This window comes from Pan troglodytes, chromosome 16, assembly GCF_028858775.2.
Source record: "Pan troglodytes isolate AG18354 chromosome 16, NHGRI_mPanTro3-v2.0_pri, whole genome shotgun sequence".
Taxonomy (NCBI): Eukaryota; Metazoa; Chordata; class Mammalia; order Primates; family Hominidae; genus Pan; species Pan troglodytes.
In genome coordinates, this window is record NC_072414.2 from 70384797 (window position 1) to 70412543 (window position 27747).

The 27747-nt window shown below is 40.8% G+C and overlaps 1 protein-coding gene across 5 annotated transcripts in view; it reads left to right on the forward strand.

Annotated features, from left to right (window-relative positions):
* The first annotated feature begins 618 nt into the window (after positions 1-618).
* IREB2 (iron responsive element binding protein 2) overlaps positions 619-27747 on the forward strand; it is a 63790-nt gene continuing 36661 nt past the window's right edge. The window contains exons 1-4 of one of the 5 annotated variants that reach the window (XM_063794251.1): positions 1368-1577; positions 3015-3101; positions 24026-24196; positions 26116-26281. In XM_063794251.1, the coding sequence (XP_063650321.1) occupies positions 26181-26281 (101 nt within the window). In that variant the 5' untranslated portion in view covers positions 1368-1577; positions 3015-3101; positions 24026-24196; positions 26116-26180. Of the gene's footprint in view, positions 943-1281; positions 2076-3014; positions 3102-24025; positions 24197-26115; positions 26282-27747 lie in introns of those variants that run through there. The other 4 variants (XM_063794252.1, XM_063794250.1, XM_523125.8 and 1 more) reach the window with 4 other exon arrangements.

The following is a 27747-nucleotide window of genomic DNA, read 5'->3' on the forward strand; positions in this document are numbered from 1 at the left end:
TGGAGATTTTTAGTTTGAGGTGCCTTGGGATGTGGAGGCATCCCATGGGTACTAGGATATACACCTCCGGGTTTAGGAGATAGGCTCAGGTCACAGGCAGACTGGGAAGCATCAACATATTAACTAATAACTGAAGTCAAAGGAAGCAAGAGATGGGCCAGGGAAAATGGACAGAGGGAGGAGGTACAAGGCCAGAGCCCTGGGACACATTTAATGTCCAATATATTTTTTTTTTTTGAGACAGGGTCTTGCTGTGTTGCTCAGGCTGGAGTGCAGTGGTGCAATCATGGCTCACCACAGCCTCAATCTCCTGGGCCCAAGTGATCCTCCCACCTCAGCCTCCTGAGTAGCTGAGACTACAGGTGCATGCCACCACAACTCAGCTAATTTTTAAATTTTTTTTGTAGAGATAGGGTCTCACTACGTTGCTGTGTTTGGTCTTGAACTTTTCAGCTCAAGCCATCCTCCCACTTTGGCCTCCTAAAGTGCTGGAATTACAGGCATGAGCTACTGTGCCCATCAAGTGCCCAGTACATTTAAAAGCTGGGCGGAGGAAGAGGTCTGCAGAGGAGCCTGAGATCAAGCACCCTTAGGAGAAGAAACAAAAGTAGAGTCTGAGGTCACAGAAGCTGATGGAGAGTATTTTTCAACAATGGGAGAGAACCAGTCAAGATTGAGATATGTGAGATTAGAAAGTGGAGTTATAGCTGGCCTTGGCTAAAGGCATTTCTGGGAGTGGAAGCCAGACTGGAATTGGATAAGAAGTGGGTGGGGGAGAGCCGAGTATGAGCGACTCTTTCTGGTAAGTTGCTGCGACAGGAGATAATGCTGGGTAGGTGGAGAACACAGGGACCGGAGGAGCTGAGGCGGAAGGATGGAGAGGCTTAAGCATGTGTTAACTGCCACTGGGAAGAAGTCGGCAATCACGGAAGCTACCGGAGGGTAAGAAAAAATTCATTCATTCAACAGTTGAGCGCCTCCCACGCGCCCGATCAGTATGGCCGCCCCCACTTGAAAACACGCGTGTGGGCCGCCCACGTCTGACAAGTTAATGCAAGGCTTTATAGTTAGGGGAAAGCGGTTCTCCTTGAGCTCTTTCTCCTAGTAGTTCCGATTCCGACCCTGACTCCGACAGACACCTTGCGGGAAGGCAAACACCGCTCGAATTCATGACCCCAATAGAAAACTTAAGGCCGCAACTAAGTAACGGATCGCTGCGAAGGCCAAACTAGCCACGCCAACGCCCCCACTGGAGCCTCCCCAGCGCTCCGCCCCCGCTCGCGAGAACAGCGGCGACGGCGCGAGAAATCGCTTTTTGGTTAGCTCCGCCCCTTCTCTTTCTTTGTTTTCCTGTCCGACGATCTCGCGGGAGTTAGGCGACAAATCCCGCGAGCGCAGACCCGGGGCTGGCTCTGCGGCTCTCGCGATATTTGCGCGAGCCTGCTTCCTTCTTTCCTCCCTTGTCAGTCCGCCTGTCTTCCTCCCCGTCTTCCCTGCCCGGCCTCCCCCTTCTTCCCCCGCTGGCCCCCTCCCCGGAGGGATAATATGGTCTCCGGCGATGGACGCCCCAACAGCAGGTCAGTTTCGGGCCTCCGAGCTGGGTCTGGCAGTTGGAAACGCGCGCTGCCTAGGCGCCGAATTCCTTGCTTTTCTCGCCTGGAGTCGCTCGGCAGGCGCCCAGGCCCTCGGGGCTCGGGTCGTGCTCCCCTCGGGGCCTGCCTGCTGGGCCGCCCTTTGAGCCTAGGCCGCGGAAGCTGGGGCTCCCGATCCCCACCCTCCTGCGCGACCCCCGCAGGGCGGGCCGCCCCACCGCTGGCCTTGACCCGCACCCCTCTCTCTGGTGGCCGCTGCCTGCTGCCAGCGGCTTCCTGGCCCCCGTCAGCAACACCAGGGGCAGGGAGAGGCCCACTGTCTTCTCCTGCCCGCCCCCCATTGGCGAGCGATGAAGGCGGGGGCCTGCGTCTCCGTGTTCGGGTCTCACGCAGCTAGATGTTGATTCCACGGTCCAGCCTAAGGCCCCTCAGTCTCTCTGTGCCTCTGGAAGCCGAATGAGGGGCAGTCAAGGTTGAACATTGGTCAGTCAGTTCTCCGACCATTTATTGCACCGCTGTCTCCTCCCCCGTCCACCTCCCTCTACGAAAAAAAAAAAAAGAGAAAAAAATACTGTTCATTCTGAAAATGGGCTGTGCTTATGTTTTCTCCTTTTGGATGAAAGCCTTAACAATGTTGAGGGTCCTGGCCACCCACCGCTATGAGTCTGCACAAAAGATCTGAAGGTTCTTTTCAACCTCAAGGCTGCCTCCCCGCCACTGCCCCCTAGAATGTTGGGAGCTGAGGCACGTTTAAATGAGACCTCTGGATCTTTGACTTTGTAGTTCAGCTTCAGTTCGTGCAAAACCAGAAGACTTGTCTCTTTCGGGGAGAATATGCTAATTTCCTAGAGATTCTGTTACTTTTATTTTCAGTACTAAGCCCTGGTAAGGACTTAACTGAGAAGTTTTTTTGTTTTGGTTTATTGAATGCTCTGTAAAAATCCGTCTTTTGTTTTTTTTTTTTAATCAGTCCCTCTAATGTTAATTGTGGAATTCACAAATTCCTGTCTCTGCAGTTTTCAAGACATGTCTTTCCAAAACGTCCCCGTGGATTATTTAAATCATTCTTATTGTCCCTTTCCAGGTATTCTTAACACATTTCAGGAGTGAATTATCTTACTAGTTTTTACTTGACAAATTATGGTTTAGAGCTATGCTTTCCAGTGTGGTGGATACTAGCCCTGTGTGACTTTAAATTAATCAAAATTAAATAAATTAAAAATTCAGTTCCTCAGGCACGATAGCCACATTTCAGGTGCTCAATAGCCACACGTTGCTAATGGCTACTTTACTGGACAGCTCAAACATAGAATATTTTTACCATTGCAGAAAATTCTATTGGATAAAGCTAGTTTCCAGGTATTTTCAGCTGAATAAAATATTTTGTTGCTGCATTTAATGAAAATACAATTTTTTTTTCAGGATACGCCTTTGAGTACCTTATTGAAACATTAAATGACAGTTCACGTAAGAAGTTCTTCGATGTATCTAAACTTGGCACCAAGTATGGTAATGTTGCTTTACATTTTCTTGGGTTTGTTTAGTCTCTAATAATGAAAATGCATTTGTCAAGCTGAGCTGAAGAAATTTTAAATGTATTTCCACCGTATTGTAACAGGTACACCTACACATACCTATACCATTTTAAAAACTCCTCCTGGGACAACTTCTGTTCAGGGAAGATGTAGGCCCACACCTTAACTTCTCATTTAAAAACCTAAGTTAATTAAGCACTAGTTTTTCCCCTCAAAGAAACCAATAATGCAATTTTCAAACTTTTTTTTTCTTGTTTTTGTGAAGACAGGGGTCTTGCTATGTTACCCAGGCTAGTTTTGAACCCCTGGGCTCAAATAATCCTCCCACCTCTGCCTCCCCAAGTTTTGGGATTACACATGTAAGCTACTGCGCCTGACCTAATGTGATTTTTAGAAGAACCTGACTGACTGATGATAATTCTACACCAATTAAATGTATATTTTATTTTCTCTTTTCTTTTCTTTTTTTTTGAGACAGAGTCTTGCTCTGTTGCCCAGGCTGGAGCGCAGTGTCGTGATCTTAGCTCATACAGCCTTGAACTCCTGGGCTAAAGCAATCCTGCCTCAGCCTCCCAAGTAACAAGGCCTACAGGTGCATTCCAACACATTTATATAAAAACATATTTTTATATTTTTTGTAGAGTTGGGGTCTTGCTGTGTTGCCCAGACTAGTCTCAGACTCCTGACCTTAAGTGATGCATCTGCCTCAGCCTCACAAAGTATTGGGATTGCAGGCCTGAGCCACTATGCCTGGCCTGTTTTACTTTGTCAAATGAACAGTGCCCACATCTATTCTTTTTGCCATCTGTTGAATAGGAATCACCAACAGGACCCATTGATTTGAATTGTTCTGAAGTATTGGGCATGGTTTGCCCCAACCTGCACACCTGCAGTTTTGGCAGACATTCTCATTGACCTTATCAGGGTCAAACCTTTCTCTGTGGTCTCAGAAGAGTGAATGTGGGCGACCTATAGGGCATTGAATGGAAGTTTTGACTTTACTAACAGTTGAGTAACTTTCTCAATTGGGCCAATAGAGAGACCTCTTTAGAAGACTGATTATTCTTTGTGAACTTTTCCATGACAATGACATGAAAAGATAAATTGAATGCCACATCTGTTGCAGTCAGTTTTGGAAGGAGCTTTAATCTTGTTTTTTCTTGCATTATTTAATTAAGACGATTGTTCTTGTGATTTTTCTGTAGATTTTGAGGAATTTAAATATTCTTGACTGCTATGTGCAATATTTTTTGTGTATTGTGAAATACAGCTATTTTGGAGTATCTTAAAGAATCCCCATTTTAGAATTAGGCTGTCATTTAAAAATAAACAGTTTGCCAAAATGAGAGCAATATCCTTTACCTTGCATGTTTAGCTGCAGTGATTTGTGTTGATACGTTTGTTAAAGGAAGTTGGTCATTTTCTTTATGTCTTTCACATTAATTTTATCCCTTCACTGATGATGAGTTTGCATTAATTTTGAAAAGAAACAGCTAGATTGATCGTTTACAAGAATAGTCATTTTATTTCCCATTTACTTCTCCAAAATAATCTAGTGATACTGGCTTGGAAGTCTTTTAACCCAAATTTCATAGTTTAATAAATTAAAGGAGCACATAAGATGTTTTGAAAATTGAGTATAAATACTTTCTGTGTATAATCTGTAGAAATGTGCTTACTTGAAGATGACCTAAATTTCTCAAATTTAAGGAATCAGTAGGAAACTATCAAAAACAACTGTAAAATGCATTGAAAGGGAATGATTGATAATTTGAAAGTTAAATTTTCCCTGGGAAATAAGTTGTCATGGGAATTTGTACATAACTGTACAGAGTACATGTGTACTTAACATAATTCCAGAATTACCAGTTTTTATAACCATGATAAATGTAATAATAGAATACCTGTGACTATAAATACTTTCAAAACAGAAAGTTGGTTTTTATGTGGGGTCAGTACCCTGGTTTTTATTTTATTTTATTTTACTTATTTTTTTGAGACAGGATCTTGCTCTGTCACCCAGGCTGGAGTGCAATGGTGTGATCTCAGCTCACTGCTGCCTCTGCCTCCTGAGTTCAAGCGATTCTTGTGCCTTAACCTCCCAAGTAGCTGGTACTGTAGGCGTGCATCACCACACCCAGCTAGTTGTAGAGACGGTGGTTTTACCATGTTGGTCAGGGTGATCTCAAACTCCTGACCTCAAGTGATCCACCCACCTCAGCCTCTCAAAGTGCTGGGATTACAGGAGTGAGCCACTGCGCCCAGCCCCTCCTGCTTTTTTAATAGAGTGCTTATTATGAGAGGTTATTAAGTAATAATTACTTAAGTAATTTCCTAATAAGGAATAAAATTTGAAGAATTGACTTTGAAAGAAAGGAACAAGTTAGGTAGGAAGTATTTGGTTGTTTAACCTTAGAACAAAAAATCCTTATTGCATTTTTGAAAGGATCAGATTGAATTGCCTCCTAGACATATGCTTACAAGAAGACATTGCTTTGGTAGTCACCAAGGTTCAGAGCCAGTCTTCTCCACCTCCATTCCACATTTTGATGCCTGCTAGGTTGAGAATGACTGTTGTAATGAGTAACGATTAATGAAGGGAATGGATTCTATCCCTCATAAATGTTACAGAGTAAAGATAGTTGAGAAACACTGTTCTAAGCTCCATGCTGACTATGTCAGGGATGCCTACAGCTGCAAAGAACTGAAAACTTGCTGTCCAATGACTTTAAGAAATAGGAGTTTATTTTTCTAACATAACGAAGTGTGGAGATTGGCAGACTGGGGCTGTGCAGCACCAATCTCAGCAAGGATCTAGGCTCGTCCTTTCTTCCCGTTCTGTTTTTATTCTTTTGGTTGCACCTCCAGGCATTATGTCCAAGTTAAATTTTCCCTGGGAAATAAGCTGTCATGGGAATTTGTACATAACTGTACAGAGTACATGTGTACTTAACATAATTCCAGAATTACCAGTTTTTATAACCATGATAAAAGCCCTCTCCAGGGGCTTTTGCCTCTTTGGCCAAAGTATCAGTGGCCACTCTTAGCTTCAAGAAGGCTGAAAGATGGAATAATCAAGGTCTTCTCTTACTCATGGGGGATATGTTCCAAGACCCTCAGTAGACACCTGAGACTATGGGTACTACCAAACCGTGTATGTACTGTTTGGTATATATTTTTTTCTATACATACATAGCTATGATAAAACTTAATTTATAAATGAGGCACAGTAGAGATTAACAATAATAATAAAATAGAACAGTTATAACAATGTACTGTAATAAAAGTTATGTGAATATGGTCTTTCTCTTTCAAAATATCTTATTGTGCTGTTCTGCAGGTAACTGAAACCACAGAAAGCCAAACCATAGATAAGATGGGGTACTGTATTTTACCTTTACATCTTTTACAATAGAGAAAGGAAAGGGAGAAGTGGTTGGGAGTGGGTGGTGAGTGAACCAGCCTAGTCTATCTGCGTTACCAACCTGATGCCTTCTCTTATTCTGACTTTAGATAGAGTTCAACACAGATTATTTGATTTCTGCTTTTTTACTGCCATTTTATCCTTTTGCTTCCCAAATTTATGCTCAGGGTATCTCTATGGAAGTGGGCACATCTTAGACATTGATTACATTTTGATCTTGTATGATTTTGCTTGTGGGGAATCTCCTTTGTTTTTTATTTTTTGTGGGGTTTTTTTTGTTTTTTGTTTTATTTTGTTTTGTTTTTTTGAGACAGAGGCTTGCTCTGTTACCTAGGCTGGAGTGCAGTGGCGTGATCTTGGTTCATTGCCACCTCCATCTCCAGGGTTCAAATGATTCTCGTGCCTCAGCCTCCCAAGTAGCTGGGACTACAGGTGTGCGCCACCACATCCGGCTGATTTTTTATTTTTAGTAGAGATGGAGTTTCGCCATATTAACAAGGCTGGTCTCAAACTCCTGACCTCAAGCAGTCCTCCTGCCTTGGCCTCCCAAAGTGCTGGGATTACAGGCGTGAACCACTGCACGCAGCCAGTTGTGGGGAATCTCTTTAATATTCTGGAGCTGGCTGTCTGGCACTCCAATGTGCTGACTAGAAACATGTCAAAATCTAGGTAGTCTCAAAATGTAGATTTTGAGTAACTCTTTAAAAAAAAATTATAAAGATGGAGTTTTACTGTCAACCTGGCTGGAGTGCTCTGACATGATGATAGCTCACTGGAGCCTTGAACTCCTGAGCTCAGGAGATCCTCCCACCTCACCCTCTCAAGTAGCTGATTTGGGTGACTCTCTTAAGTAGATCTCTGAATTTGAAACTATTGCTATTTTTAAGGAGAGGAGAAATCAGTGGTGTCTCCATGTATGATGGAGGACAGTCAACATCAGAGAATTAGAATGAACAGCATAATGGAAACATGAATGACTATGTTGAATGAAGGGGAAGATGGTGGAGAGACTGGCCTGGCTGGAGTGAAAGGTAGTTTTGAGAGAGTACCTGTTACTGGGCAACAGGGCCTCTGGTGGTGTAAAGCCCCCAGGCACCCTTTATCTCAGGTCATCTTATTCACCCTTTCTTTTGTCCTTCCTGTCTGCTTGCCTTTTTAACCACAGTACTGCTTAGTCCTCCAGTAGAGCCGGGACTTAGTGTCCAAATCCTACCTTGCAGCCTTTGAAAGAAAATCCTGTATTTAATTTTTTAGGAGAGTTTTTATGATTTAGAAGAATCACAAAAAGACAAGAACATTGCAGACGGTACAGAAAGTCTCATTTTTATGTGTATACAAAAATATATGTAAATATGCTACTTTTAATAAAAATAAAGTATATGTTGTTTTGTAACCCTTTTTTTCACTTAATATATCATGAACATCTTTCCATGTCATTGAATACAGGTATCCCTTGCTATCTGAATCTACTTGGTTTCTGAGTCAGGGAGCTTGAGTTCAGGTAGAAAGGGATACCTGTGCTTCTCTGTAGCTTCTAATAGCTGCACAATATTGCCTGTATGAATGCATTGTGGTTTAGTTAACAGACCTTTGAATATTGAGGCTGATAGTAACTTTTCTCTATTTATAAATAAACTTTGTATGTGCTAATACTTACATTTTTGTGCAAACTTATCATTATATAGAATTGTTGTATTGAAAGTATGTTATTTCCTCCACCCCATCACACACTTTTATTTTTATACTTTCACTATTTACTGTTGGTTCCAGTCTTTTTTTTTTTTTTTTTTTTTGAGACAGAGTCTTGCTGTGTTGCCCAGGCTGGAGTGCAGTGGCACAGTCTCAGTTCATTGCGTCCTCCAACTCCTGGGTTCAAGTGATTCTTCTGCCTCAGCCTCTGCAGTAGCTGGGATTACAGGCCCATGCCATCACACCCTGCTAATTTTTGTATTTTTAGTAGAGACAGGGTTTCGCCATGCTGGCCAGGCTGGTCTCGGAACTCCTGGCCTCAGGTGATCCACCTGCCTTGGCCTCCCAAAGTGTTGAGATTACAGGCATGAACCACTGCACCCGGTCTGGTTCCAGTCTTTACCTTGGACTAAAAAGAACAAAAACTCACTCAAGTAAAAAATAGGTTGCAGTTTCCAGACATCCAAAGACAAAGGAAGAAAGCATAGTCAAGTTTCAGGGAACCAGAATTTCTAAGCCAGAGGCAGTGTTCTGTTTGTCACTTAAAGGCTGCCTGGTTTCCTTATTTTCTGTTTCTTTTTGAATATCCAGTCTTCCATCTCTACAGCCTACTTTACTTACTCATTTTTGTATAATGCTCAATATGGCCACTGCTGACCATTCTTGTATGTTATGACTGGATTACTAACCGGTTAAGACTGTACCTCTAGGTGACTTTTTTACTTGTTTTGTTTTGTTTTGTTTTGTTTTGTTTTTTCCCTCAGGGTCTTGCTCTGTTGCCCAGGCTGGAGTGCAGTGGTTCGATCATGGCTCACTGCACCCTGGACCTCCCAGGCTCAAGTGATCCTCTTGCCTCAGTCTCCCAAGTAGTTGGGACTACAAGCACATGCCATCATGCCTGGCTAAATTTTAAATGTTTTGTAGAGGCAGGGTCTCCCTACATTGCCTAGGCTGGTCTTGAATCCTGGCTTCAAGTGATCCTCCTGCCTCAGCCTCCCAAAGTGCTGGGGTTACAGGTGTGATCCATTGTATCCAGCTCACCTGTTGTTTTAACCTATTTTGACTGCACTTGTCAGGAGTCTATTGCCGGTCCGGTGATCTTGCTGGTAGAGACACAAATCTGTTCATCTTGTCTTTTATGTGGACTCTTGAAAAGACTGGGTTGGGTAAGCAATGTAACAGTTTGCTTGTAATTTGTACACATAGTACATAACTTTCCAAGGATTACCTTTACCTAACATCATCCTACTAGTCCATGTATAGCCATGTGCTCACCAACCCTCCACATTTCAACTTTGCTTTTATTGCCAATTTCTATTCTAGATTAGGCCCTTTTGGTTCCAAGGAACAGACACTAGCTCGAGTGAAGAAGGATTTATTGTAATGATACAGCGCTCCCCAGGCCAATGAAATGTGGCTGTCTCTCAAGAAAATGGTGGTGGCCCAGAATTAAGGAAGTTGTTTATTATTTTCTCTTAGGAACTTCAGATTTCTGCCCTGTTCCACTCTTCTGCTTCCTCCACTTCACTATAGACAAGCCTCCTCTGCCTGCTCACTTTGTACATGGCCTCAAATGGCAACCTCAGTCCCTAGCTTAGCTCTCAACACCCTTCCAGTTCAGTCTCTCTGTGTCCTGATTACACATTTCTGAGAGGTGAATCTAATTGCCCCAGTGTCTCCTTTCTCACAAGACTTTTGGTCATCAGCCTACCAGGGGATTGGCTTTTGCGTCGCTGCTGTAGCCAAGGAGGCCACAGGCCACCGAGAACTGTAGCAGTTTGGACAGGCACCATGAAGGACATCTGTTGTATAGTGTTAGCAAATAATGCCAGTTTACATGCTTACCAGTAGTGAATGAGAAGACTATGTGTTTCTGCACCTTCATCAATAGTAGATATTATTTTTCTTATTGGCTCAATTTCTGTCAGTGAATGAAGAGAAGAAAAAAACTTTCTTCTACATTAAATTGGGGGGTTTATTGTGAAGATTTGAAGGAAGTAAGGAAATTGAGGGGATCTGAGTGCATGGTCAGATCAGACTCTTTGTTCCCTTCAGTAGGCATGCGTAGAGCCCATGATTCTGGCTCAGCTGATTTTCCCTATTTCTGCTTTCCTTTCTTTTTCTTTTCTTTCTTTCTTTCTTTTTTTTTTTTTTTTTTTTTTGAGACAGGATCTCTCTTTGTTACTCAAGCTGGGGTACAGTGATGCAGTCATAGTTCACTGCATCTTCAACCTCCTGGACTCAGGCAGTCCTCCCATCTCAGCCTCCCACTACAAGAAGACACCACTACACCTGGCTAATTTTTTTTTTTTTTTTTTTTTTTTTGTGGCGGACTCTTGCTCTGTCACCCAGGCTGGCTGGTCTCGGCTCACTGCAACCTCCGCCTACCAGGTTCAAGCAATTCTCCTGCCTCAGCCTCCTAAGTAGCTGGGATTACAGGTGCGTGCCACCACACCTGGCTGATTTTTGTATTTTTAGTAGAGATGGCATTTCACCATGTTGGCTAGGCTGGTCTCAAACTCCTGACCTCAGATGATCCACCTGCCTCGGCCTCCCAAAGTGCTGGGAGTACAGGCGTGAGCCACCACTCCCGCCCTGATTTTTTTTTTATCTTTTATAGAGACGGGAGTCTCCTGAACTCCTGACCTCAAGCAGTCTTCCTGCCTTGGCCTCCCAGTGTGCTAGGATTACAGGTGTGAGCCACCATGCCCGGCCCATTATTCTGCTTTTCTTTTTCTCTTGGTTCTTTTTTGTTTCCATCTGTTTTCTGCCTTCTTCCTAAGTCAAGTTCAAGGTATCACAGAACGAGGCTGAGGCAGCCTATTGGACGTGACATTTGTGCTTGGCGAACTCCCTATGCCACTGGCCAGACTGTAAATTGGTTGTCTGTTGGAAGGCTGGCTCCAGGTCCCAGCTATTCATGCCAGGATGGCAAGGCTACACAGAGCCCACCAGCAATTGGTATAGAAGGAACTTTTTAGAAAGAGGGCTGTGGTATAGGCATTCTGAGGACGTGCCAGTACAGGTGAAAAAACAAAATCTTATGCAGGAATCTGTTTTGTTTTCTGCTTCCTCAGACTCTCTCAATGGCAATGTATGTATGTATGTATGTATGTATATATTTATTTATTTGAGACAGAGTCTTGCTCTGTCATCCCAGCTGGAGTGCAGTGGCATGATCTCAGCTCACTGTGACCTCTGCCTCCTAAGTTGAAGTGATTCTCGTGCCTCAGCCACCCAAGTAGCTGGGATTACAGGTGCACGCCACCACGCCCGGCTGATTTCTATATTTTTAGTAGAGATGCGGTTTCACCATGTTGGCCAGGCTGGTCTCGAGCTCCTGGCCTCATGTGATCTGCCTGCCTCAGTTTCCCAAAGTGCTGGGATTACAGTCGTGAGCCATCGCGCCGGGCCCAATGGCAATATATTTTAAAAGAGAGAAAAAAAAGGTCAGAATTTATTTATTTATTTGAAGAAACAAGGTCTTGTTCTGTGGAGGTCAGACTTTCTTTATTGGAAATCAGCCCTATCCCGCCTGGTTCTGGTTAGAGACAGAAACACTTACTTGACTCTAGTCAGACATAGGCATGGGTTAGTCCTGTTGCCAGGCCTGATGGGATTACAGGGCCTTCTAGAACAGCTTCCTTATCTTTTCTCCAGGCCCCTAGCCTTCAGCAGGGTTAGCTTTACCCTGTAGCTATGCTGGCTGGTTTCTGCTCTGGTGTCCTAGCCCCCTTTCCCAGTCTGGACTCCAAAGATGGAATCTCTTTGAGGGCTTTTGGCAGGCCTAGAGAACCTGTGGCTTCAGAGTCTTTCCCCCTTCCTTCAGGCTGATGGGTTTCTCTGTTACATGTAGTTATCTAAAGCCTGCTTACTAGAGTACTAATATTCCCTATGGGTAATTTCTTCACTACTGCTTGAACTTGGAATTTTCCATTTCTGCAAATATCAAAACCCTTTTACTTCAGTGTGCTGCTTCATGATAAGCACGGAAGATAGTTTTAAATCTGTCGTGTACAGATAATACAGATAAGGTTAAAAATCTGAGTAATTTGCCTGAGGTCACAACATATCTTCTAGGTGAGGAAACTTAGTCTTAAACTCATATCTTCTGATTTCAAGACCAACGCCTTTTCTTTCCAATACCATTCTGTTTCCCGGTTTAGTAATGTCAGTAATAAAAAAAATTTTTTTAAGTATTTGTTGAGTATGTATTTACCGTATCCAGTTCTATAAGCTCTGTTATACACTTGGCCAAGGTCCCACAACTAATTACCGTTACCTACTAAGTGGTGGAACAGAAGCATGAACAAAAATCTTGATTCCAAAACCTGTGCTTGTAAAAACCTATTACAGCAGGGGTTGCAAGCTCATGTTTATAGGGATCAGAGAGGCAACGTAAACAAGTGAAATGTTCTGCTGGGAATTGCGTGGCAAACAGGAAGGCACATGTCCTATATAGAGAGGTAGGTGCTTACTAAGTTCCAGCAGAAGTACAAGGTTGGTATTGTAAAGTTTTCTGATTGAAAGACCTGTAGTTTTTTAAATGTTGGCAGTTAAATTTAAAATGTTAAAACTCTGCAGAACAAGCAAAACATGTCTGCAAGCCAGCAGACATGAAACAGAGTTTGTGACCTCTGTACTGAGAGATACACTGTGTTTTCTAATCTTTGCAGCAGCTATTTAGCCTTGAATAGTAGAATCTGCAGTCTTGGGAGCCTTGGTTTGCCTTTCATCGGATGCTTCCCATATACAAATAGCAGACCTGAGCATTTTTTTTTCAGAGCCGAACCACCTATTGGATCTTCCACTAAGTAACTGATCAAAAGGATATTTATTGTTATCAGCTTACTTTAGAAGTGTGATGACACGAATTACTATACTTAACCAGTTTAAATTACCAGCATCCCAGTTCCTCCATGGCGTTTTTAATTACCTGTCCTTAAAGGGTTAGCTTTATGGATTCATAGAATTCTAGAAATTCCTGATTAGAAGAGGCAGACGTAATCCAGTGCATTTTTTTTACTTGTTGCATAAGTCTCTCAACAATATGATTTAATTTATTGAGCTAATATTTATTGAGTACTTGTATATTTCTAGCAAATGAAAGATGGCTAAGATAGCATCTGTGCTAAAGAAAAGACACGGTTTAGTAATGGGGACATACATGGAAAGTATATGTGAAGTACAATACTATGTTGTAGCAATTTGGGTCCAGTCAGGAGATAGAAACCACATAATAGGTTAAACAGAGGAAGCTTAATATACATAATTATTAACCATGGTAAGAGTAATTGTAATACGGGATAATTGTATATAATACTGTAGGGCTAAGGGAGAATACCCAAGGAAGGACAAACTTGGAAGAGGTTCAGAACTCACTGGAATAGGTGTGGGTTGGCCCACAGATAACAGAGAAGTATATTGGTTTTGGCCAGGTTGGAGCTGGTCTGGAGTTGCTGGGTAGGCAGTAGGCCACCCTCTGGAGTGCAGGCAGGGATCTGATGATCAGGAACTAGTGGTGTGGGCATGCGTTGGGAAAACAGATGCTGGTAGGGGGCAAGAGCCCTTCAGAGCTCATGGGCCATGTCGGGGCTTGTAGAAGGAGTGACAGCTCAATATATGACCCTCGAGGCAGCTTACAGATGTAGTCCACATGCTGTCAGAGCAGCAGGCCTTCTTTACGGGGGTGCCTCAGTCCAGGTACTGGCACAGGCAGGATGCCTTCAGAGCGTACAGCTATGTAGGAACTCCGGCTCCTAAGTTGAGAGGGCTGTGGTGATATTAACAAATTTGTGTGTGTGTGTGTGTGTGTGTGTGTGTGTGTGTGTGTGTGTGTATTTTAATATACAATGTAATGGTGTCCACATTTGGAAGTTCTGCATAACTTGATGAACTCTTATTTCTCAAAGACCAATAATGTAATGAGCAGACTGTAGAAGCTTATTTCATTCAAATCTTGCTCTGTTGCCCAGGCTGGAGTGCAGTGGCTCAATCTCGGCTCACTGCAACCTCCACCTCTTAGGTTCAAGCGATTCTCCTGCCTCAACCTCCCGAGTAGCTGGGATTACAGGCGCCCACCACCACACCTGGCTAATTTTTTGTATTCTTAGTAGTGATGGGATTTCACCATGTTGGCCAGGCTGGTCTCGAACTCCTGACCTCAGATGATCCACCCACCTTGGCCTCCCAAAGTGCTGGGATTACAGGTGTGAGCCACCGTGCTCAGCCTTCATTCACTTTTGAGAAACTTTTTGCCAAATGTACACATTTGAATAACCATAGTTTGTCAGTTCCTTCAAGTGAAAAACTGTTCTTTAAAAAAAAAAAAAAAGCTTAATTTTAGCTTGCAGCTCAATCATACAAGAGTTTTTCTGCAAGCAACTGATGTACTTTGTTTTCAAGTAGAAATATTGTATAAATATATTTCATTTTTGTCACACAGAATATTAAGACTTGACCTCAGCAGTTGAGATTTAATAAAATTAACAGTTTTTCTGCTTCTTAGGGACATTTTTAAGTGAAACTGGTATTTTGTGTGACAATAAACAATACGAGTACTACAGGTTGAGTATCCCTAATCTGAAAATCTGAAATCTGAAACTTTTTGAGCACTGACGCTCAAAGGAAATGCTCATTGGAGCACTCTGGATTTTTTTCTTTTTTCTTTTTTTAAGATGGAGTTTCACTCTAGTCTCCCAGGCTGGAGTGCAATGGCACAATCTTGGCTCACTGCAACCTCTGCCTCTAGGGTTCAAGCGATTCTCCTGCCTCAGCCTTCCTAGTAGCTGGAACTACAGGTGTGAGCCACTGCGTCCAACAGGGTTTCACCATGTTGGTCAGGCTGGTCTCAAACTCCTGACCTTAGGTGATCCACTCGCCTCAACCTCCCAAAGTGCTAGGATTACAGGAGTGAGCCGCCACACCTGGTGGATTTTGGATTTTTGGATTAGGGATACTCAACCTGTAGTACAATTTGGTGCCACTGCTTTGAGTCCTGCTAAGGCATCAGCAGTTTAGGACCACATTTCGAAAATCACAGTATAGGGTTGGGGGACCACCTAGGGAACCTAAGTGAGAGATGATGTACTGGTGGTTGGGACTAGATTTAATGGTGATATTGATAGAAGACAAAAAGATGTAGGAGAGAGGCATTGAGGAAAATGCCTCGATGTTTTGGCATAAACATCTGGAAGGATGGTGGTGCTATTTACTGTGCTAGGGAATGGAAGATGAGGTGATGATAAGGGGAAGGGGCAGAGGGGAAATCACTGAGTTCAAGTTTAGGTACTAGTGAATTTGGGAACATACCAGTATTAAAGTAAACATGTTCACCTCCTGAATCGGGCATGTGGTTTTGGAGCTTAGAAGACAGACTTGGACTACAGAAAATATTTTGGAATTATTAGTGTAGATGTAGTGATAATTGAAGCCATAGGAGCAGTTGTACTCCCTGGAGGAAGCAGTATAGAGTAAGAAAAAAAGTGAGTCTCAATATGAACTCTGAGGAACTCCTACATTTAAATATCAGATAAAGGAGTAGAGGTTAACAAGGAAGATAGGCCTACCTAGAAGTGTTAAGAACTATAAAGGAGGCTTGGCATGGTGACCCACACCTGTAATCTCAGCACTTTGGGAGGCTGAGGCGGGAGGATCTCTTGAGCCCAGGAGTTTGAGACCAGCCTGGGCAACATAGTGAGACCCCCATTTCTATTTTAAAAAAATGAAAAAGAACTATAAAGGATCTAAAATTTTACCTTCCTTGGAAGTTAACAAATTAGCCTGACGTAGTTTCATATATGTTGGCAGGAGGCACCCAACTCCTGGATCAGAGACAATGGACAGTTTATTACTCACAGCAAAGCATTATCCTTATTAACAGTATTTATGTTGGTTTCCCAAGCTCTAGTTTCTATAGGGTAATGTTGAAGAAGGCCAGGTAACACCTGCACACACAGGTGTTGTGTTACATACAGAAAAGGAACTGTGGCTTAGGAAACACAAGTCTTTTATAATGGGTAGTAAGCATGCCTGCTCTTTGCTCCAGAGCAAGACGCTATCGTGTATTTGAAAACTATTCACTATATAGACATATCTGAAAAAATAGTCTGGAACAAAGGTAGTCATTGCCTCTGTTCACAAGTCTTGAAGAAATGTGAGATGGGAGACATGGAAAATTGTCTTCCAACAATATGTTAGAAGGAAAACTGGAGGATGGTGCTGTGGAATCCAGTAGAAAGAGTGTTTCAAAAAGGAGGTAATTATTAGCTCTGTTGAATATTGCTACAAGGCTGTTGGGATTCTAGCTAGACCTGCTTCATTCGTGTTTAAGGATAGAAATAATATTGATTAGGGCTAAGGTGAGTGGAAGGTAGAAAAGTGGGCACTTTTAGAGAATTTGAAGGAAGCAGTACTTTTATTGTCAACTGGGGCTAGGAGCTGTTTAAATGTTGATGGGAAGAAACCAGTTGAATTGCAAACCAGTTTGCAAAAAAAGGAGAGAGGAAATGATTGATGACTCTTGAGTCCTAAAATGGTTAATGGAAATAGGATGCAAAACTCCTATAGAGAAGTTATCATTTAGTAGGAGGAAGTCCACAGCTCCCTTAACTGGTGAAAGGGTGAATCCAGAGGCAGCAAGGCTTGTGGGTATAGTAGGAGGAAGTTGAGAGGTAGGAACTGTTAGTTTCTATTTATCAGTGAGGTAGGAAATGGGGCTAGGTCCTCTAGAAGATAAAAAGAGATTAAATTTTAAGGAGAGTGGATGAAGATAAGAATTAATTGATGTGGAGTGTGGGAAAATAAGCAGATCAGAGAAACATTAGGATTTCTGGGTGAATAGTGAGGACCTGATTGAGGTTATAATCACGTGTTTACATTAGTGCCAGTTTCTCTGCGTTGATGTTTTAGGAATTTTTTCCTCATTCTTCCTCCTCAACATAAAACTTAAAACCACAACAAATTACCATTCATACCTGTTAGAATGGGTACTGTATAAAAGACAGACAGTGACAAATGTTGGGGAGGATATGGAGAAATGGGAAACCTCATACACTGCTAGTGGGAATGTAAAATAGTGCAGCCACTTTGGGAAACAATTTGGCAGTTTGTTAAAAAGTTAAACATAAATTTACCACGTAGCCCAGCAATATCATTCCTAAGTATCTATCCAAGAAAAATGAAAACATTTATTTCACAAAGATTTTCAAATGATCTTAGCAGCGTTATTCATAGCCGAAAATTGAAACCAACTTAAATGTCCTGCAGTGGGTGAATGAATAGGCAAAACTTTGGTATACAATGGAATACTATTTGGCAGTAAAAAGAAATTAACTATAGATACTTGCTACAATGTGGATGAACTGTAAAAAGCAGGCTCAGTGAAAAAAATACAGGCATAAGAAACTTTATTTTATGATTTCATTCATATGAAATGCCCAGGAAAGGCATAGAGTAGATTGGTGGTTTCTTGGGTTGGAGAGGAGGGGGAGAGGGATTAACAGTAAATAGGCATGAGAGATCTGTTGGGATGATGAAAATGTTCTAAAACTGATTTATGATGTTGATTGTACAACTTGGTAAACTTACGTTACAAAAATCGCTAAATCATACACTTGGAAAGGATGAATTATAAGATATATACAATATGCCTTAATAAACTTAGGACTTGTTTTATTATTTATTTATTTAGAGACACGGTCTTACTCTGTCGCCCAGGCTGGAGTGCAGTGGCATGATCACGGCTCACTGCAGCCTTGACCTCCTGGGCTCAAGGGAGCCTCCCGCTTCAGCCTCGTTAGTAGTTAGGATCACAGGTGCACACCACTGCGCCTGATGAATTTTTTATTTTCTTGTAGAGATGATCTTGTTATGTTGCCCAGGTTGTCCGAATTCCTAGGGTCAAGTGATCCTCTTACCTTGGCCTCTCAAAGTGCTGGGATTACAGGCATGAGCCACTGTGCCCAGCCAGTAAAGTTAGTTTTAAAAAAGAGAGAATAGTTCTTAAGCAGGGAGGTGATGCGGAGTGGACCAGCTGCGGGGACGGGGTGAAAAAAGAACAGGATTGGTGTTTTCTTGGGCAAATGGGGTAAAAGAACAAAGAGGAAATAAATGTAGAGTTTGGGGAAGTGAGAGATTGAACCACATTGACCCTAACTGCCTAAGTAAGGAAAGCGTGGATAGGCTGGTGCCAACAAGTAAGGAGAAAGTCCCCACAGTATTGAAGAACAGATGTGGTAAGAGTTGGGATCAGAGAGGTTCTGAAGTTTAGGAAGCTTGCAAGATGGTATAGTTGGAGCACAAGAGCGTATGTAGAGGTGAGATGGGGAGAGTAGGGAGGAAGAAAGGAAATAAATGGGCCTTCCTGAACTTTATACCTGTTTGAAAGTGGGGACGTAGAATTAATATTGTTGAAAAAGCAAACCAAGGCCGGACATAGTGTCTCCTGCCTTTAATCCCAGCACTTTGGAAGGCCAAGGCTGGAGGATTGCTTGAGGCCAGAAGTTGGGAGACCATCCTGGGCAACATAGGAAAATCCCATCTCTATTGAAAAAAAAAAGAAAGAAACCAGAGCATATGTCCATTTTTCACATCTGCTAATTTACTCTCTATTGTTGTAACTCTTCTACTGGAATATCTACCTGTAGGTTTAATTTAAGGGTTAAATGGAATAATTTATATAAAGCACCTCTGCATCTGCCCCTTAGTCCTAAATAAACAACTGCAGATGATATTGTTGGAAAAGTTGAGGAAGAAAAGATATTTGTTATCTATTACTGCATAACAAACCAAAAGCAACAGTAAAGATTTATGACAGTCACAGTTTCTGTAGGTCAGGAATTTGCAGTGGCTTAGTGGATAGTCCTGGCCCAAGGCCTCACTCACATGGCTGACAGGCTGGCGCTCCCTGATGATGGAGAGGCTTCAGTTCTTTTCCATAAGGGCCTCTCCTCAGTGCTGCTCAATAGTCTCATAATAGGCTGCTGGCTTTTCACCGAGTAATCTAAGAGAGGAAGGTTGAAGCCAAAATACTTTTATAGCCTAGCTTTGGAAGGCTCACACTGTCATCTCTGCCATACTCTATTGAGTCAGACAAGCAGAACTGATTTCAGTACAGATTATATGAGAGCATGACTATCAGAAGGCAAGTATTATTGGTATCATCTTGGAGATTGGCTACCACAGGGAGAAATAAGAAATTTTGTTTTTGTTTTGAGAGACAGTGGTATTTTTATTCATTTGCATCTTCCCTGGCAGTAGGTCTCTAGTCATTACTTTTACAAATCTAGACAAATTTGAGATAGTTGGTGCTTCTTCATGACAAAATGTTGAGTTAACATTTGTGGGACCAGGTGTGGTGGCTGGCTTATGCCTGTAATCCCAGTACTTTGGGAGGCCAAGGTGGGAGGATTGCTTGAGCCCAGGAGTTCGAGAACTCCCTGGGCAACATGGCGAAACCCTATTGCTACAAAAAAAAATGACGAGAATCAGCTGGGCGTAGTGGTATACGCCTGTAGCTCAGCTACTCTGGAGGCTGAGGTGGGAGGATTGCCCGAGCCCAGGAGGTCAAGGGTGTAGTGAGCCATGATCGTGCCACTGCATTCTAGCTTGGGTGACAGAGCAAGTCCTTATCTCAAAAAAAAAAAAAATACATTTGTGATTAGTGTTTTCTCGTAGCACTCTTATTTGATAATTGCTTTTTAATTTTTAAATAAGAATTTTTTAATACCCTACTTGTTAAGTTATAACTAAAACAGTAGCCTTTTGCCCTGTCCCCAATTTCTACTCCCCAGAGAATACTATTTTCAATTCTCTTGACTGTTTCTTCAGGTAATTTCCTCCATGTTGTTAAATTGCCCTTCTTATACTACTCTTTCTTGATTTTCCAATTTTAGACTTTAGTAGTTTTGTACTGTGAAAATGGTAATTTGGCACTTCTTCTGTATATTTATGCAACTCATAATTTTTGGTGGAATCAATGTTGAGCATTTATGTTATGACTATAAATGTTCTTAGCCAATCCTTGTAGTAATGATGATTGTATCTCATCTCTCATATAACTTTGTATTTTTCCTGGGATTAATGGATTGCCTTTTTTTGTTTGCTTAGTACTCTATGTCCTTATGAATAAATCATCTCTGAACTCTCCAAAAGAACTAAATTCCTCCTCCTGGTATAATCATGTAATCTATTGGTTATTTTTTTTTCTTCTGTTGATGACATGCTATCTGGACTTCATCTTCTGGTCCATCTGGGACTGACTGCATTGTAGCTTGCACAGCCGTTGTAGAAGAGTCTGCTCTCTCTTTGTTTTGGAGACTCTCCAAGATGTAGTGGTTTTCTGTTTTTTGTTTACTCTCTGATTTTATAGAGCATGTCCTCCACTAGCTTCCTAAGAAACGATGCCTGAGAAATACATTTTTGAGACCTTGCTTGATTAATTGATAGTTTTCCTGTGTGTAAATTTCTTGGTTGGAAATTATTTTCATTTGGAATTTTGAAGGCATTTTTCCATTGTCTGCTAGCTTTTAACACTCCTCATAAGAAATCTCAGGCAATCCTGATTTCCTAAGCTTTGTTTCTGCTTGCCTTTCCCCCATGTAGACATTTATGTTTCAGCTGTCTCTCCTCTGTTCTGCTCAGTCCATTACCAGTCATCCATCTAGTAATACTTTGTTTTTCAAAATTTTGTTGGCTTTGCCTCACCCTGTCACTTTTTTTCTAGTGGGTTTATAACTTTTATAAACAAAAAATATTCCTGAGATTGTTTTTCCATAATAATTATCTAAATAAAAGGTTAATCTTGTATATAATTTCTGTGATAATATTTTCCTTCTCATTATCTCCAAATGTTCTATTAAAATTTTTTTCCCCTGTAATTCCCCTTGGTTTGGGGAATTTTTATGTTTCTGATTGAAGTAAGGATGGAAACTAATATTGGTTAAGTGCCAACTATTTATTGTAATTTGAGAGCTTTACATGTACCAACTAGATAGATGAGGTAAGGAAGATATTCTTCACATCTCTGTTAGGTAGCTGACAGTCCCATTTTAGTGAGAAAATGTATCAACTTAGTCACTTTCCAAAGGCCATACCTGTAGTAAATACAGGCTTTGAATCTAGTATTTCTGATAACTGTAATCCTTTTTCTACTTTACGTACAACTTTATGAGTCTTTGTGTGTGAAAAATTTCAAACATGAAAGTAGGGAAATACACAACACTAAGAGTGAACCCTAATGTAAACTGTGGGGTTGGGGTGATTGTGATATGTTGATACAGGTTCATCAATTGTAATAAATATACAGCTGTGGTGGGGAATGTTGATAGTGTGGGAGGCTACGTACGTGTGGGAGTAGGGAGTATATGGGAAATCTCTATACCTTCCTCTCAGTTTTGCTGTGAACCTACAACTTCTCTAAAAAAATTAAGCCTCTCATTATGTTGGCCAGGCTAGTCTCAAACTCCTCACCTCAAATGATCCTCCAGCCTCACCTCCCAAAGTGCTAGGATTACAAGCATGAGCCACCGTTCCCAGCTGGTCATCACGCTTTCTCAGAGGTGCCTTCACCACTCACCCCATCTAAGGGTGTTATTTTCTGTCCTGAACCCTACTCACCTCCCTCATAGCACCTGCCACTGTTTCTAAATATTTATTTGTTTACTTGTTTATGGTCTGAATCTCCTAGTAGGCGCCAGCTTCATAAGAGCAGATACCACGTCTCATTTGTTCACCTAGTGCTGGAACATACTAGAAAAGTCAATAAATATATTCGTTTTGTTGTTGTTTTTTGAGACAGGGTCTCACTCCCATTGCCCGGGCTGGAGTGCAGTGGCAAGATCAGCCTTGACTTCCCAGCCTCAGGTGGTTCTCCCATCTCAGCCTCCCAAGGAGCTGGAGCCACACTCTCACACCAGGATACCTGGCTAGTTTTTTGTATTTTTAGTAGAGATGGGGTTTCCACCATGTTGCCCAGGCTAGTCTTGATCTCCTGGACTCAAGCAATCCCCCCTCCCAAAGTGCGGGGATTACAGGTATGTGCCACCATACCTGGCCAGTAAGTATATTCTTAACGGGAAAAAAAAGTAGCGTGAGAATACTTTTGTAACCCACCATGTAATTGTCAGCCATTTATTAGCATTTTGCCAATCTTTTGTTTCATATATTTTACCATATTTTAACCTGTAAATATTCTTCCATATGCATAGCTGGTATATAAAAGGACTTTTTAAAAAATCACAGTGCCATTGTTATACCTAACAAAATTAAGTAATCCCTTAATATAATTGGGTTTTTTGTTTGTTTGTTTTGGTTTTTTTGGTTTTTGTTTTTTGAGACAGAGTCTCGCTCTGTTGCCCAGGCTGGAGTGCAGTGGCAAGGTCTCCGCTCAGTGTGGAATCTGCCTCCCGGGTTCAAGCAATTCTTGAGCCTCAGCCTCCTGAATAGCTTGGATTACAGGTGCATGCCACCATGCCAGGCTAATTTTTGTATTTTTAGTAGAGACAGGGTTTCGCCATGTTGGTCAGGCTGGTCTGTAACTCTTGACCTCAAGTGATCCACCTGCGTCGGCCTCCCAAAATTTTGCGATTACAGGCGGTGAGCCACCGTGCCTGGCCACTTAATAAAATCTCAAACTGAGTTCATATTCAGATTTTTCTGGTTATCTCAAAAATACATTTTTACATTTCGTTTGTTGAAACAGTATCCAAATAGGGCCAACACAGTATTTGGTTGTTATGTCTTTTAAGTTTCTTGTAATCTGTAATAGTCTTCCTCTCCTCTTTTTTCGTGCCATTTTTATGTTGAAAAACCTAGGTTCTTTATCCTGTAGAATGTCCCACATTCTAGATTTGGCTGATAGCTTCTTTGGGGTTTCATTTTACTTTCCTACTAACCCCCATGTTTTCAGTTAACTGGAAGTTAGAGCTAGAGGTTTAATTAGATTCAGGTTTATTTATGTCCTTATTTTTGCAAGAACACTTCCTAGTTGGAACATGTAGTTTTTTGTTTCATCAGGAGGCAAATAATATCTCTAATATCTTACTTTTGGTGATGCTAAGTGGGTATGAGTGTTACCAGCTTGTAAGCTCCCCATCCACATAAATCCTAATGATTTTAGCACCCATTTGTGACCATTATCTAGATCCATTATTTCATTAGGTGTTGCACATTGGTGATCTTTCAAATTACATCATTTCTTCCACATTTACTAGCTGTAATTCTTCTATAACAAAGTACTTTTCTCTGTTTGGTTACCTGAAAGAAGGAAAGATAATATTAACTATTGATTTTCCCCCTTTATTTGTCAGTTTTCAGAGTAATGAGTTGATGCCCTAGCAACTCTCATTGGTGATCAATGAAAGGTTTTTTAAGAGTCATTATGAACTAAGGGCTATTTATATATTTGATGTATTTTGGTGAATTATAGTTATTACTCATTTTGATGCTCAGATTGACCCGTTAGTGTCCCCATTAGTCTTTGATAACTTCTTTGGTTTCGGACACAAGATATCCCAGGCTCATTTTGTACAAATCCTTCTCCAGATTAGAATCAGTCATTTCTCTGAAAAACTGTTCTGTTGTGTGTGTTTAGGAAATAGTGTTTAGAAACAACAAACAGTTGTTAAGGGTTTGTTACTGTTGGGTTGTTATTCTAGGCATTTTCAGTGACAGAGCTAGAAAATACCTAATTTTTAGGAAGAGAAAAATAAATCATGAGTTCGTATCCATGTTTATAATTGAAATGTAAGGACTTAACTTGGCTACTGTGATTTTTTTTTTTCCAGATTTTAAAAATAAGCTTCATTTAAAAAAAAATTAACGTGCGCTATTGGAAACTGAAAAACACAAGAAATGAGGAACAGAGTCATCCACAATCATAAGCAGTTTGACATGCCCTTCTAGGTCTTGTGTGTGTATATACATAACATCCATTTTTATGTGATTGAGATCATACAGTATGTATCATGCTTTTTCACATATCATGAATATTTATTAGTTCAGAACCCCAAAGCTACCTTCTGCCGTTCAGCTGCCAACCTATTGAATGAGTCCTGATACACGCTACCTAGGTGGTTTAACAGTTCCATGTTCAAGATGCGTCTTTTCCATCAATTATACCAAGATATTTACAAATTGGCTAACTCACTATCTCTGCTTTTTATCATACATTGTCACCTCAGGACATCTATAAAGCTTAGATGTTGCAAAATAAAGATTGAACTTTGTTCACAGTAAACAGATGAGTTACCAAAAATGCACATAGAGACCTATGGTTAAAATCTAAAACCTGTCCTCTGGATATGGAGACACTAGTAAAGAGCCTTACCCTTCACCCCTTTTCCCTCTTCTATCATTTCAGTGACTAAGTACATTACTGCATCTAGCTCTTAGAAGTAGGTTAACAAATACCACTCCCAGAAGACAGGCCTTCCTAAAAAAAAGGATGTTTAAAAACGGATTATTTTACTGCCTCTACTTTTAACATACTTTGAGCCTTAGGAGTTGTTTATCCTTTACACACAACAGTATTAACTAAATTACATATGTAGAACAATGGTTAGACAATCTGAACTATTGTAACTCACAGGCCCAGAAGTCTTCTCTCTGCATGCTTCCTCCTCCTCGCCCCCCTCCACCTCACCCAGTGAGCAGGAAATGCAAACGCTCCTGTGAAATAACAAAAAAATACTTAGTGTTACTTTAGCTCTCATTAGCTACTCTGATTTTATACTTCTGTGCTCTTGAAACCATAGTAACAAAAAGTACTTTTTTGCTTGCTGCTTGTTACACCAGTCACAATCTTTGAATAGCAGCACTAATGACTGAATATAGTTTTCTTTCTTTGTGATACCTTTTTGTACCAAAAAGGTACTCCCAATAAGGAAGTACAGTGGAAATACCGTGTGAGATATATGCTTAGTTTTTTTGTTTATCCTTTCATTGTTTCTTTTTATTAAAATATGCATGCTAATATATTTTTAAAATTATATTTCTCATAATACACATTTGATGATCTTATGTTTATTTTAAAATAATATATTATGGATATGTTTTTAAACTCTCTTTCTTACAGGAAAGTTAGCATACTATAAACACTGTTCTGCCCTGCTTTTTCTCTTAATGATATATATTCTGGAGCTCACTGTTTATCAGCATGTAACTCTTCACTCCTTTAAACAGCTGCATGGTAATCCATTGTGTGGATTACAGTGATTTATTCAACTAACCCCATATTAATTCAGTCTTCTCTTTAAATCCTAAGGAAACACTTTTGTGTGGCACAGTCTGGTGTGAGAATTTAATATGATTGAAAATTTAAAAATATTGAAATCACTTTCTCAATTGTGTCCTTGAAGTAATTAAGAGTGAATCAAAGTTTTCGTGAAATGAATTTTACTCACTCAGGCATTCCAATTTACTTTTAAACTTTAATCATTTTTGATGGAAAATTTTAAGTTTATTACAGACATTTATACAGTTTAATCATTTTCTTTTTGCCATACCAGGGGATGTCTGCATTATTGAATTGAATTCTGATATTCTGTGCTTTTTTTTAGTTTTTCTGTGAATTCCTTGAATGTGAAGTATTTGTCATAGTTGCAGTATGATATTCCTAAATTAATGCAGCTCTTGTATGAAGGTTTTTATCTCTGCTTTTTTCAAGGCTTTGAGGTTATGTACAGGAAAGTCAGTTACAAAACACCTGATGTTAACACGAATGGTGTTATACTCTAGTTTGTCAGGCTAAAAATGAATTGTTTAAATTGAGAAAACAGTGCATTTTTGTCTTTGTCTAACTTTTTGCTATGGCATTTAAAAAATAATATATAGGTATGACTGTTTGCTTATTAATAGTAATATTTTCTTGAATCAGATGTTCTGCCTTACTCAATACGGGTCTTGTTGGAAGCTGCTGTACGAAATTGTGATGGCTTTTTAATGACGAAGGAAGATGTTATGAACATTTTAGACTGGAAAACCAAACAAAGCAATGTTGAAGTGCCCTTTTTCCCTGCCCGTGTTCTTCTTCAAGATTTTACGTGAGTAATGGGTTTATTTTTTGTGAATGAACTCTTAGAGTGTGTTTCCTTTTTAAAATTCAGACTCTTGGGTAGGTGTGGTTGTTCATACCTCTAATCCCAGTACTTTGGGAGGCCAAGGCAGGAAGATCACTTGAGCCTGGGAGTTTGCAATCAGTCTGGGCAACATAGTGAGACGCTGTCTGTACAAAAAAATTTTTTAAATTAGCCGAATGTAATGGTGAATGCCTGTAGTCCCAGCTACTCTGGAGGCTGAGGTGGGAGGATTACTTAAGCCCAGGAGGTTGAGGCTGCAGTGAGCTGTGATCACACCACTGCACTCCAGCCTGGGTGACAATGCAAGACCCTGTCTCTAAAAATAAAAAATAAAATAAAAAATCAGACTTCCTAATGGATGGCTCTGTTTTTTTGGTTTTGTTTTGTTTTTGTTTGTTTTTTTAAGGTTAGTTTATAAACTTAAAAATTTTGCCCTTTCTAAACTGAAGCAATTCATTAAAAATTAGGCACTGTTTTGTACCATTTATTCAAAAACTGCTTTTGTTTAACTACCTTCTTATGATCTCTCAATAGGTTTCTCAAACTTAACATATTGAAAACTTGATTTTATTTTGAGGTAGTCTCACTCTGTCACCTAGGCGAGAGTGCAGTAATGCAGTCATAGTTCACTGCAGCCTCAGCCTCCTGGGCTCAAGCGATCCTCCTGCCTCTGCCTCCCAAAGCTCTGGGATTATAGGCATGAGCCACCGTACCCAGCCATCAAAACTTGAGTTTTTGATTGTCTATCTCAACTCACCTATTTCTTTCTAAGTCTTTTCTGTTATAGTAAATGGCACCATACACTCCCATTTGTTTAGGCTTCAAATCTAGGAGTTAGCCTTGATTTTTCTCTTTCTTTAATACCCTCTAACCCAGTCTATCAGCAAGCTCTGTCAGTGCTACCTTTTAAATATATCTTGTGTCCAATTATTTCTTTCCATCTCTATCACTGTCATTGTGGTTCTAGTCCCATTCTCTCTTAACCTGGACTATAACTGCAATAGTCTCTTAACTGGTATCCTTGCTGTCACACTTGCAATCAATAGTCTGTTCTTTACACAGTAGATGGAGTGACTTGGTTACAAATGTTAAGTCGTATTATCCCTCCATATACCAGTTGGCTTCCATCACACTTAAAATCCAGAGCCTTTACCATACTCTGAAAGATTTTGCCTGATCTAGGTGTCCAAGGATTATTTATTGGAAGAGTTAACCTTGAGCTGAGTTTTGAAAGAGGCGTAGAGGTTAGCTGGAACATCCTCTTCACCCACCCACTCAAATCTGGTTTGTGTGCCACAGCTCTTTGTACCCTATGTATGCTGCTATTATGGTACTTACGATACATAGCCGCATAAGAAATAAATGATATTTCTTACACCATTTATTCAGAAACTGCTTTTCTTAACTACCTGCTTATGATTTCCACATAA